Raw genomic sequence first — 13489 nt, 5'->3', positions numbered from 1 at the left:
CCTCCATCTCTGTGCTCTTGGAATCAGCAGGCCAAGCTGTATGTACTTTTCTGTTTTTCTACCAGAAGAGGCTCTCCAGGTACAGGGACGTGGGACAGACATAAATGGAACATTTCTTAAAATGCTCTTTATGTGAGTGTTGGTTGGCTCCAGCATGGGAAGTACGTGGCTGGGGGTTTACATGGAAGAATTTTTATCATGAACCCTTTTGTACCTTTGAATTTAAATTGTTGAATGAAATCAGTATCTTGTTCGTGCTTCGTGTTCAGTGGCTCAGTCGTGTCTGACTGTGACTCCATGGACTGTAGCCCACCAGGCTCCCCTGTCCCTGGAATTTCCCAGGCAAGAATACTGGAGTGGGTTGCCATTTCCTCCTTCAGGGGATCTTCCCAACCCTGGATCGAACCTCCACCTTGTGTGTCTACTGCATTGGCAAGTGGTTCTTTATCACTGTGCCGCCTGCGAAGCCCAGTGTCTTGTTCAGTACTCTCCAGTAGAACTTTCTGTGATGATGGAAATTTGTATCTGTTCTTTACAGTATAGTAGTCATCAGCCACATGTGGTTATTGAGCAGCTGAAATATGGCTAGTGTGATTGAGGAACTGAATTTTTAATTTTGTTTAAACAGCCACATATGGTTAGTGGCTACTGTGTTGAAAGCACAGATCTGCTGAAAAAATGGTTTTCGTGTATGAAAAAACATTATAAAAACAATGTTAAGGCTGTTAGGACAAAATGAAATTGGTAATTTAATTCAGAAATATGCAAAATTTATTAAAACTACCTATATAATAAGAGTGGTTTATCTTTTTTGATTATTAAATAGGATATTGGTGGTCTATATGTTTGGTAAATCTAGTGAATTAATTACCAAAATTGACAAAATAATCCTAAGAATGCTAAAATGTTGGCTAATTTTTTTAAATCACAATAAAAATAAAATTCTGAGAAATGCTGAAATTTTAGAATCACTAGAAGATATGTTTACTCACTGAGTATGTTAGAGACTACTCTACAGAACAAGTCTTTGTGAAATCGGTACGTGTGGGAAGCTTAGCCCCTTGATTAAAGGTAGATAGGGTCTTCAGCAGTTGGGTTCTGCTGAGTCACCCTCTGCACACATGTCCCATTCCTTCAGTGTCAGCTGCAGCAGCCCTCGGGCAGTCACAGAAAGCGTGGGGTGTTGGGCATGTTGGCTAGAGAAGCAGGCACTTCAGGAAGTTTTGGTATTAGGAGGAATATGTTGCTGCGATGAAACCTTCAGAGGTTTCCACAGCAGAGCAGAAATACCACTTCTGATTGTAGGCATCCCTAATGGCCCCGTCATCAACCAGGAGCAAAGTTATTTGTGTGATTTCTTTACCAAGCCTTAGCTCATCAAACATGTACTTGTAAGGAGAAAAATCCAAGATTATGTGTAGTAAATGGTTGATGTGAATTTTAATCCTTGAATCTCTCTTCATGGATGTATTCCTTCTGAGTAAGAATGAAATAATTATCAGTACTTTAATCTGTGTTTAGGAAAAGTTTTCATTTTTTACTTGAAATAAACGCCTATAAGGATAGGAATCTATATAGTAGAGAATACATCTGCTTGTATAAATAGGTTTTATTTTTCAAAATTTTGGGTTTTTTTGAGTTTACAGTTAGAACTTCCAAGTTATATAACTGACATACAAATAATGAATTTAATGAATTTTTATTTTGAAATTGCTTTTAAATGTATGATACATAAATTTTGCATGTTTTGTGTTGTGTTTTATCTGATATCACATTTTACTCAGTTTAATTCTTAATGTTGTGCTTGTAAAATCATTTTTACCATCTTTAAGTGATGGAGTGTCCATTTCAATTTGAAGATTTTCTTTTTTTTTTTTTATAATTCCGTTTCATGCGTGTGTTTTGCATTTGTGACGATGTGGTGTTGTTTAAGTCTATAGAAGAACATGTGGAGCAGGTCAAACAAAACTGCGTAGCAGAAGATTGCCACATCAAGGTAGTGTTCCATGCTCTCAAATTTAGCTCATTCTTTAAAGTTCAAGGAGCTAACCCCGCATCTCTGATACTAACCATGATCTGCCCAGCTGGCTAACTAGTCAGAGTGCTCATTGCTCCCACACACCTCAGTGGCACAGGGTAGGAGATGCTCCACTGTGTCAGGCTTGAGCTCTCTTGCAGTTGGTTCTTCTCCTTGTTGCTTCCTGTCCCATCTTCACTTTGGTCCCTTTTCAAAATCTATTCTAAAGCATGATTGTTTTTTGTTTCCTCCTTCTTGATTCTGCCTCTTGTTTCCTTCCTGTCACCTTTGACTGTAAGCATAACACTTTCCCCTCATCCATCTCCTTCATTCCTTTCTAATTGTTCTTCTCTCCAACTTCTTACTCCTATCTCATCACCCTTATTTAAAAATATTTCATTTCTTACATGACTCCATTATCTTTCTGTGTCTTTTTCTCTCACATTCTTGCTGCTGTATCTTTGTGCACTTTGGGAAGAGACAAGAGACACATTTTCTGTTATAAACACTAATGAAAATTATGTTAGCTAATCTTTTGTGACAGTTACTCAGTATCCTGTAATCAAATGGAAATTTTGTAATTGGGGTGATTACAGGCATCAGAGAATCAAAGCTAATTCCACATTTAATTATCAACCCACTAAAATTACTGGTACCTTCTTTCTTGCTGCTGCTACATTTTCTTCTTGTCCTTTAAAGTTTTGTGGGATATACGTGTATCTTTATAAAGCTGTGCTGTGACAACTAAAACTGCTGACATGTGTCTTGTAGGTTGAAGCAGATCTGGGCTATCCAGGCGGAAAGGCAAAAATCATTCATAAAGAGTCGGATATGATCATGGCATTTTCCATTAATAAGGTAAATGCTTCAGTCATTATGAAGAATGTAGTACTTTGATTTAGTGAAATTGCTTAGTTATTGACTCTGCCTTTGCTTTATAGGCAAACTGTAATGAAATTGTTTTGGCTTCAACACATGATGTACAAGAGCTCGATATTACTTCTCTGCTGGCCTGTCAATCATACATATGGATTGGAGAAGAATATGACAGAGAATCCAAAAGGTTTGCTTACCTTATGTAGTCTATTTATTTATTTATTTTTAACACCAAAAGCATTTTGCATGGAGTATAGTAGTCAATTTTAAATATAGCTTTCTTCAGAGTCTATTAAATGGTTATGCTTGTGATTTGAATTGTCTTGAAAACTATGTGTGTCTTTCTCCCTTCATTTGAGAAGGAGACAAACATAATTGGTTTAGCTACCAATAAAAGGCTCTCCTTTACTTCAGTGTACAAAGTACTCCTACTTCTTCCATTAGACCCTGAGCTATTCCTAGGGTTTGAGTCAGAAAAATCCTCAAAGCCTAATGCTAATTACTGACATTTAACTCCAAAGAAATGTCAGAAATTTACACAGTGGTAAATAAATTTAGCTGATTTGGATAATTACTGTAAAAAGCAGAATATACAAATATATTAAGTAGACTGAGTCATATTTACTAATTTTCAGTGTTTCTTCTTATCTCCTTATAAGCATACCTTTTTTTTTTAAGATAAAAATGTAGACAGCCTTACTTTTCAGTAAAACTCTGGACACTGCACCAAGAGTGCAGGAACACTTACCTATTTTGGGGTGTCTCCTCCACGTTTGCCCTCCCTCTTCTTTTCTCCAGACTCTTGGAAATTTTATGTACTGGGAATGGTGCCAGGATAGCCTCTTCCACTGTTCTGGTTCTCACTTGTTAGTATAGAATATAACTAAGTTGCAGTCATACTTCAGGATAGATGGAACTGTGTTATATAACAATTAAAAATTAACATTTTAATGTGATAACTAATACCTCACTCTAGGAAAACTTAGATTTCTTTAAAATGTATGAATTTTATAAATGGGTATCTGTACTTGAAGAGAACATACAATCTTTTTCTATACAGGATAAAAAGCCAATCTGTGTTAAATACTTCAAAACAAACATTTGCTCTAATTTGTACAACAACAAAATTCCCCCAAACATTTAACTTACATTTTGCCTAAATGCAAAAAGTTAACCAGTACTAAAATTGGTGATGATTAGGACTTGTACCTAAGTTTTCCTCATGGATATTTATTCATTTTATTTTTTTAAAATAGAGACTGTCCTTTGGGTAGATAAAAAGGTCTGTAATTGGAATTTGTGTTGAAAAATGGAACTTTCACAGTAACACACGAATGTTTTCCACAGTTCAGATGATATTGATTACCGTGGTTCCACTACAACTCTTTATCAACCCACTGCAACATCCTATTCAGCAAGTCAGGTGCATCCATCTTCATCTCTGCCATGGCTGGGCAGTGGACAGACTAGCACTGGAGCTAGTGTGGTATGTCATTTACTATTAGGTATGGTTTCTGGATATGGACTCACTCAAAAATAGGTTTAAGTGACTTTGACATAGGAATGGTGGGCTGCAGATCTGAGCCCTGACCAGTAGTTAGTACACCACAGTGACGATAGCTAGCATGCTATGAGTTTGTCTCAGGTGCATGCTTTTTTTCTTCTCATAACAACCTAGGTGATTTTCATTTTATAAATGAGCAAACTGAGAGGCACATGGTGGTAAACAGATGGAAAGGAATTCATGTCTGCTCTGTGTTTGAAAAGCGCACCAATAACATTATTGTTAATCATGGTAGTCAAGGGGTCCCATTCTCATGTTCTGCTCTGAAGAATCTGGAGATAGTTCTGATTGTCCTTAGGGACGGGCACTTGGAGGAGAGTTCCCTTGATCCCTAGATGAAGCCGCTTGGTGTCCTCATAGTCCACACAGACCAGGGCCAAGCCATCAAGTGACTGTGCTTCCCCAGCCTGTTCAGACAAGTGTCATGTATTTAGGGGGTCAGAAAATCCACAGCAGGGTTTATTTTAGTAATAATCCAGTGTGAGAGAATAAATGTTATTAGAATTATAGAATTAGATGTGGCCTGAACCATATCCTTCCTTATCTCTTCTGCGATGCCACAATATAAATTCATTTTCATCTTCTTTTAAAGCTTATGAAAAGAAATCTCCATAATGTTAAAAGAATGACGTCACACCCAGTCCATCAGTACTGTAAGTGTTTTATTCATCAACAAAGAACTGTGAGTGGCTTCTACCATTCTGAAGCTGGCTTATAGAATTGGAAGCATTGGAACCCTTTCTGTAGCTTTATGTCTTAAGTTTTTGCTTTTCCTCTTGTGTCTCAGATCTTACAGGTGCTCAGGATGGCAGTGTACGAATGTTTGAGTGGACACGACCTCAGCAGCTTGTCTGTTTCCGCCAAGCCGGCAATGCAAGAGTCACCAGATTATATTTTAATTCACAGGGCAACAAGGTTAGTTCTAGGGGGTTACTAGTAAATTCATCGGAAAATAACTGGGTATTTATGAATAAATGGCTAGTAAAGCTACATCTAAAAACAAATTCAGTCACTATAAATTTAAGCTTAGCAGGCAGTTTAGTTTTGGGGGGCTCCAAAATCACTTCAGATGTTGGCAGCAGCCATGAAAGTAAAAGACACTTGCTCCTTGGAAGAAAAGCTGTGACCGACTTACACAGCATATTAAAAAGCAGAGACTTCACTTTGCTGACAAAGGTCTGTCTAGTCAAAGCTATGGTTTTTCCATTAGTCATATATAGATGTGAGAGTTGGACTATAAAGAAAGCTGAGCGCCAAAGAATTGATGCTTTTAAACTGTGGTGTTGGAGAAGACTCTTTAGTGTCTCTTAGACTGCAAAGAAATCCAGCCAGTCCATGCTAAAGGAAATCAGTCCTGAATATTCATTGGAAGGACTGATGCTGAAACTCCAATACTTTGGCCACCTGATGCAAATAACTGACTCATTTGAAAAGACCCTGATGGTGGGAAGGATTGAAGGTAGGAGGAGAAGGGGATGACAGAGGATGAGATGGTTGGATGGCATCACCGACTCGATAGACATGAGCTTGAGCAAGGTCTGGAAGTTGGCGATGGACAGGGAAGCCTGACGTGCTGCAGTCCATGGAGTCACAGAGGGTGGATACAGTGAACAACTGAACTGAGGCAGTTTGGTGTTTGTTTATATAGCCCTTTGGCTCTCAATAAGAGCATAAATCCACAGAATTTTGTGTGGATCAATTAATTATCCACTTACAGATACACTAAATATTCTGTGATTGTAAAGAATTCTGTTTTTGTTGTATGTATTGATGGTGCCCCTGTGTGAAGTTAGGCACCTGAGAGAAACCAGGTTCCCCCCCCCCCCAAATTATACTACAGAAATTTGGAATAAAGCAGTGAAATAGGCATGGAAAAGCCTTTAAAAGGTGGCAGGATAGCTGCAGTACTTGGGGTTTCCTGAGACCAACCTAGACAGCATATTAAAAAGCAGAGACATTACTTTGCCAACAAAAGTCTGTCTAGTCAAGGCTATGGTTTTTCCAGTGGTTATGTGTGGATGTGAGAGTTGGACTGTGAAGAAAGCTGAGCGCCGAAGAATTGATACTTTTGAACTGTGGTGTTGGAGAAGACTCATGAGAGTCCCTTGGACTGCAAGGAGATTCAACCAGTCCATCCTAAAGGAAATGAGTCCTGAATATTCATTGGAAGAACTGATGCTGAAGCTGAAACTCCAATACTTTGGTCACCTGAAGCGAAGAACTGACTCATTGGAAAAGACCCTGAGCTGGGAAAGATTGAGGGCAGGAGGAGAAGGGGATGACAGAGGATGAGATGGCTGGATGCCATCACCGACTCGATGGACATGAGTTTGGGTGAACTCCGGGAGTTGATGATGGACAGGGAGGCCTGGCGTGCTGCGATTCATAGGGTTGCAATCTAGAGTCAGACACGACTGAGCGACTGAACTGACTGAGAACTACAGCAGCAGGAACATACGTACAGGCAGGATGTTGGTAAAGTGGGACTGAGTGACTCTCCTCTTGATAAGTGATTTTAACTTTGACATGGCTACTCAGAAGCGGTGTTTAATATTCACACTATTCTTACAGTGTGGTGTTGCGGATGGAGAGGGTTTTCTGAGTATCTGGCAAGTAAACCAAACTGCGTCAAATCCTAAACCTTACATGGTAAGTATCACTCAGTATTCCCAGGGTACGTGCAGAGGCTGCCTTGTTTGTAAAGTGTTTGTTTCAGACAGCAAATCCCACTGGTAGATCTTTTGGGAAAGGGACCACTCTGCCAGGAACCGTAGCCCAGCACCCATCATTGCCCTCCTTCTAGATCAGAATAACCAAAACTGTGGTTTTCACAGCCTCAGGGATGACCATTGTATTTGAAAATTTTTAGGGGCCTTCCCTGTGTGTAGTACTATTTAAGATACATTTTTATTATACTTTCATCCATTTTGAAATCTGTAACTTCCTAATGATAGAATTTTATAGTGATTCATTTTAGGTACTATAATAAGAACCAGACAGTTCCATGCATGCCAGTTTGCTCCAGAATATTACTTACTAGATTTTAAAATAACCAATCCCCATAGGTGACTTCATCCATTAATCCAAATCCCATTTCAGTCATTTGATGATGCAGCTGAGCATGTCTGGAGATGATTCTCTTAAATTAACACATATAGACTGTGTCATAAAATCTTTATAGAAGTGGAAGTGACCTTCAATCTACCCTCTGGTCTTTGTCATTTCTGTAATATACCAAAATAATTCCAAACAGAAAAATGTCTGTTTTATTTTAAATACCCTGCTCCTTCTCCTGACTCCTCACCTCCAAGTTTCTGTTCTTCCACACCTGATCCAAAAAGGAGAGTCATGTCTGTCTCAGTAAGTGGTTTGCTACAGCTCTGGAACATCTTCAGGCAGTCTTGGGCAACCTTAAACCTGTGCATTATTTTGCAGGACCACTTTTACTTTGTTTTTTTATTATTGCTCTTTACCTGGAGTAAAGGCAGGGCCCACAGCAGTGGTATTAAGGCTATAGTTTGACTTGAGTCCTTCAGGTCTAAGACTAGATGGGCATGTAGGAGTTGTTCCTCTTTGGGTGGTGGCTGTTTGTTATGATTTAATATTATTAAAGCTTATTAAATGTATTTGAGATAAGCACTAAAATTGCCTGGGCCCTTAATTAAATTGCTTGCTTAAATTCATGTACTTGTTCTATCCCTTTGTTACATAATCTTAAAAAAAGTTGGTTGTTTTTACTAGCTTGTTTGATATTAGCCAAATAATGTGCAGATGACAGCAAATCCTATCACTTACTCCTTATTCTAGATTTTAAAAACTGTCTCCAGCTTTTGCATGTAGTAAGTGATTAGCAGAGATGTGTGTGTGTGCTTACCACATCTTACTGGGTTCTGAGATAACAGCAGCTGCACTTCGTCCCTACAGAGCTGGCAGTGCCACAGTAAAGCCGCAAGTGACTTTGCATTTGTTACCTCTTCAAGTCTAGTTGCCACATCTGGACACTCCAATGATAACAGGTAGGTTGACAAAGATGCAAACCAGAAATAAGCCTATTTTAGGCAGAAAGGCACTCTTGCTAGAAAGTATGGATTTCTGTATTTAGTCAGGTTTTTCAACCTCAGAAATACAAAAACTTTGTTACAAATTCTTTTGAGCAGCTTTCCTTATCAGAAACAGGCCAAAATTACTCCCAATATAATCTACTAATAAGTATGTGGAATTCCTTTTAACTGGTATTAAATACTGGCAGATTTTTGAGACTCTGTAGCATTCTCAACATTTTCTTTGCCTTCGATTGTTTTCATTGGCAGCATGTGCCCATGAATGATACCTCTCATTTCCCTGTGGTGTTGATGCCCAGGGAGAGAGAAGTGTTTCTTCTACTCAGGAAATAATGTCTCATTTTCCCTGGAATAATAATGGAAAAGAGAGAGGGCCAGGAGATGAGATGGGGACGAGTCAGGTGGGACCATGTGAGACACAGAACCCTGTAGTTTGAAAAGGATAGACTCTTGGAAGAGATATATTCTCAGTCCTAACCTCTACCCTCATCCTAGTTGAGAATCACTGCTTTATAAATGTAAGTGAACCAAAAAACCATAAGACTCAATAAGTGAAAATATTTGATGTAAAGACATAGTTTATCCCAGTGATGACTTAAAACAACTTATCTATGATGTATTTTTATTAGAAATGTATGCCTCTGGGACACATTGATAACACCTGGAAACAGCCTCATTCATGGTGAGTCAACTCTTCGATTTTCATTATGCTATGAAAGAGTGCTTTCCTGGTTTTAACTAGTAAGTTCAGTGTGTATAGTTTGTTCACGGGTTAAAAATGGAGAAATATATAGAATGAATAAAATTCTAAAAGTTAACTGGAATGCTGGCTGGCTTGCTGAGGTAACTATGTATGGTCACAGACATCCAGCTAGGCTAGAATAATCTTTGTGTTGTATTCCCTTCAGAAAATATAGTATGGGGAGTGGTGCTACTAACAAGTCTTCCCAGATGGTGCCAGTGGTAAAGAACCCACCTGCCAATGCAGCAGTCACAGGAGACAAGAGTTCGATCCCTGGGTTGGGAAGATCCCCTGAAGGAGGTCATGGCAATCCACTCCCGTTTTCTTGCCTGTGGAATCCCACGGACAGAGGGGCCTGGTGGGCTTCAGTCCATATGGTCGCAGAGTCAAGGCTGTTGAAGGATTTAGTGGCAAAGTATTTACTGGGCTCAACAGAAATGAGATCATATGTTAAAGAATTAAACCTAACCATAAAATGAAAGTTAACCTTATGATGAATTAGAAGTATGAACAATGCCAATTGAACATTATTCCTTTTGTGACAGTGTTTCCAGATTGCCATCCAAAAGATCAGTTTTCCACACAATGCCCCCCAAAATGCTCAAAGCTCTAGTAAGTTTTGAGTTAAACAAAGCTAGGTGGACTTAAAAAAAAAAGAAAGATTTCTTTTACGATGAAGATGTATTATTTGAGAGATGTAATTTTCAATTTTGATTGAAAAATTCTTTTTTTAGTGAATAATTATTAACATCTTTTAAATTAAGGCTTTAATCATATTAGAATGCAGAGAGTCCCAGGAAGGATAGCTTCTTAATTTGTAGCTGGCCGTTTTCACACTAGTGTAGTTTTAATTACTTCGTTAAGAAGAATAGTTTATTTACAATGTTAATTTCTGCTATGTAGCAACGAGAGTCAGTTGTACCTACATTCTTTTCCATTATGGTTTATCACAGGATATTAAATGGTTCCCTGCGCTCTAGACAATTTTTGATGAGGCTTTGTATATGGACAGGGACTGTGAAAGGGTGAATACTTGTCATGGTGGGTATTAGTAAAGACGTCGTGTATCACTGAGAAGCTTGTTCTCTGTATTTTGGCTTCTGCATTCTTAGGAGACAGTATAGCTTAGTTAGAGCTTAAACTTCCTGTGTGTATGTATGTTTTCATACTGAGGTTATGAATAAGAAGTTTTTTTCCTGTCAGTGCTTACAATCTTTTTACTTTGATCATGATTATAGAAATTTAGAAGGGAAACTGTGGCAGTAATTTCTGTATTACTGAAATCTGTATTTAAAAATTACCAGCAGTGCCAAAGTAGACATGGTTTGGGAAAGACTCTTGATGTTTCTCTTCAGGTTTCACATGCCACGATCATGGTGCCACGGTGCTTCAGTATGCACCAAAACAGCAACTCCTCATATCTGGAGGCAGGAAAGGATACATCTGCATTTTTGACATCAGGCAGAGACAGCTAATGCACACGTTCCAGGCGCATGACTCTGCTATTAAGGCACTGGCTCTCGACCCCTGTGAGGAGTATTTTACTACAGGTTCAGCAGAAGGTAACATCAAGGTGAGTCGGTATGAGAGATGTGCAAATGTGCTTTTATGTTTATCTTCTATCAAGGCTGATTGGGAAGGGGAACCACAGCAAAAAACTCACCACCCTCTTTGTGTGAACACTGTCTCTTGCTTCCTTCCCTCCTTCCTTCTGTGTGGTTCTTGTTAGGACCTAGAAAACCAGATGAACTCAGTATACTCTCAGGTCATTAAAAGCTTTAAGGAACTCTATGTGTTTAATTAACACATGGAGTTTCTGGGGACCTCCTCCCCTCTCCCCATTTCTGTCTCCAGTCCCTGACTCTATTTTGCACAGTTGAGGTTTCCAGATAAGTGAGGCAGTACTGTCCTTTTATACTGCCCCAGGGCCAAAGCTTAGTATGTTAGGAATGTATTTAATTGAACTAGAAATGGGGTTATATATGGTTAATATGAAATAAGCGGATGTGAAAAAAAGGAATTTGAAAGACGGTACAGGGAACTGTAAGGATAGTAAATAAGCCCTGTTGAGTGGTGTTTCTATTAAATAAGCTGTTGGGAAGGAGGTAGTTAAGGGGGAAGTTTGGGCTTTAAAGATGTCATTTGGGTTGGGAGAACACAGGTGAAGGCCATGTTTTTGAAAGTTTCTCATCTCTTTCTGAAAAGACTTACACTTTTTGTTTTCACGTTTTCCTCTAAACTAGGTTTGGAGATTGACAGGCCATGGCCTAATTCATTCATTTAAAAATGAACACGCTAAACAGTCCATATTCAGGAACCTGGGGGCTGGAGTCATGCAGATCAACATCACCCAGGGCAACCGGATCTTCTCCTGTGGGGCAGACGGGACATTGAAAACCAGGGTTTTGCCCAGTGCTTTTAACATCCCTCATAGAATTCTTGACATTCTGTAGGCTTAAAGGTTGGAGCTTTATTTTTATAAACACTTCAGTTAAAAACACCCTGCAGAAATTATTAGGCATTTCTGCTTTCCAAGCAGTTGTTTACCCACTGAAAACAATACAGAGAATCTCTGTGTAGAATCTGATCGAAGGTGAGTGTTAGGCCGAGTTGTGCCTATGTGGGCTGGTAGAATGACTGTGCATGTAACCTTTTATCATGCTGACAATATTTAAATAAAGCAAAAACCTAGTATTGTATGAAGGTAGCTATTCTTTACAGCATTTAGCAAACCTGACTCAGAAAACAATCAAGGTTAGAAGTTAGCCTGTAACTAAGTTATAATAATGAGAAGAATTTTACACCAAATCTAGGAAGAAAATGTTGCTGTTTCAGGTTTTTCTTCCTATTCTTACCACTGATTGTAGCATGCCTGCAGTCTCCTTTGTTGAATGAAGAACAGTCATAAGGAGTTTGAAGCTCCAGGTCACCAGAAACACTCTAAGCTTTGGAGCCGTGTTCAGTGACTAGTTCTCTGCTGTGAGAGGTTGTTCCCATTCTTTCCTGCTGAATATTTTTCCTGTTAGTGTTTATACTGAGCTAGTACTGTAATTTGCAAATGAGTGCAAATTTAAATGCAATGTTTTCCTCACAGTTTGCACATTCACGTTTTTTGGACTGCTAGTTTTTCTATTTAAATATTTGCCTTCATGTTAGGAATGTAATAGTTGGACATGACATATTTGTAGTTAACCAAACCATACCAAGTTAATACTTCTTTTTTAGTCAGTTTAGTACTTTTTCTTTTCACTCTTCAAGGTTAAACACCCACAACATTTGAAGGCTATGTTGAAACTACACCAGTAGAGCATTTCATATCATAATTAAAATGAATGTTAGGCTTTTTGTGGCCAATTAATAGTTGATGAGATTGGTGATATTATTTATTATCACAGCCTATTGTATAAACTATGCAGAGTTAAATATTATTTGCTTGAAAAATATTAGCCAATGTTGTCATATTTTGATGTACTTCTTGGTTATGACCAAACATATGTTCTTGAAATATTGAAACCAGTGTCTGTGTGTTTAAATGTTTGTTTACCAGCAAATTGTCTCATCCTGTTAATGAGAATGTTTAACGCCTGTGCAGTAAATAGTAAAATATAATGGCATCAAAGCACCTTTCTCTGAAGGCAGTGTGGTATTTAGGCTGTGAAATACATATGTAAAAGAAAAATAAATGTTATTTGTTAGAGTTTTATCTCAGTTTGGTGTGGCATTCTTTGATAATATTTATAACAGTTGAGATCATTTTAACTTTAATAAAACTTTGCTTAACTATTGGAAAATTCTTAAGATATTGGGCAGTTCATTCATTTACAAATATTTACAAGTGCCTTCTATATGAGAAGCCATTTTAGGAAACGGGATATAGAGGTGACCAGACAGAAGGCGCACAATGTTGGGATTCAGTAGGGTAAGAACTAACATTATCTTCTTGTTGATTAGAGTGCATTTTGGTGTCCACACTGGTGAAGGAGCTAAGCTGGGGATGGTGCTCATGTGGAGGTGAAGAAAAGGGAGGATGCCTAAATATGTAGGAACACAAATGTGACAAAAATTGTAGGTATACACATACACTTACCGGGGCTTTCCCCAGTGGCTAAGCAGGTAAAGAATCTGCCTGCAACGCAGGAGACAAGTGTGTGATCCTTGGGTCAGGAGGATCCCCTGGAGGAGGAAATGGCAACCCGCTCCAGTATTCTTGCCTGGAAAATCCTAGGGAC

At 38.6% G+C, this 13489-nt stretch overlaps 1 protein-coding gene across 2 annotated transcripts in view; it reads left to right on the top strand.

Moving 5' to 3' along the window:
* Positions 1 to 12973, top strand: part of DMXL2 (Dmx like 2) — a 181059-nt gene extending 168086 nt beyond the window's left edge. Inside the window, exons 34-44 of one of the 2 annotated variants that reach the window (XM_018054197.1) lie at positions 1934 to 1996; positions 2789 to 2875; positions 2959 to 3080; positions 4241 to 4379; positions 5050 to 5110; positions 5245 to 5372; positions 7029 to 7106; positions 8382 to 8473; positions 9148 to 9200; positions 10616 to 10833; positions 11504 to 12973. In XM_018054197.1, coding sequence (XP_017909686.1) covers positions 1934 to 1996; positions 2789 to 2875; positions 2959 to 3080; positions 4241 to 4379; positions 5050 to 5110; positions 5245 to 5372; positions 7029 to 7106; positions 8382 to 8473; positions 9148 to 9200; positions 10616 to 10833; positions 11504 to 11713 — 1251 coding nt within the window. In that variant the 3' untranslated portion in view covers positions 11714 to 12973. The remainder of the gene's footprint in view (positions 1 to 1933; positions 1997 to 2788; positions 2876 to 2958; positions 3081 to 4240; positions 4380 to 5049; positions 5111 to 5244; positions 5373 to 7028; positions 7107 to 8381; positions 8474 to 9147; positions 9201 to 10615; positions 10834 to 11503) is intronic. The other variant, XM_005685773.3, reaches the window with a different exon arrangement.

Source organism: Capra hircus, chromosome 10 (assembly GCF_001704415.2).
Source record: "Capra hircus breed San Clemente chromosome 10, ASM170441v1, whole genome shotgun sequence".
Taxonomy (NCBI): Eukaryota; Metazoa; Chordata; class Mammalia; order Artiodactyla; family Bovidae; genus Capra; species Capra hircus.
The sequence above is the reverse complement of the archived record's forward strand: the minus strand, read 5'-3'. Positions and strand labels throughout refer to the sequence as shown.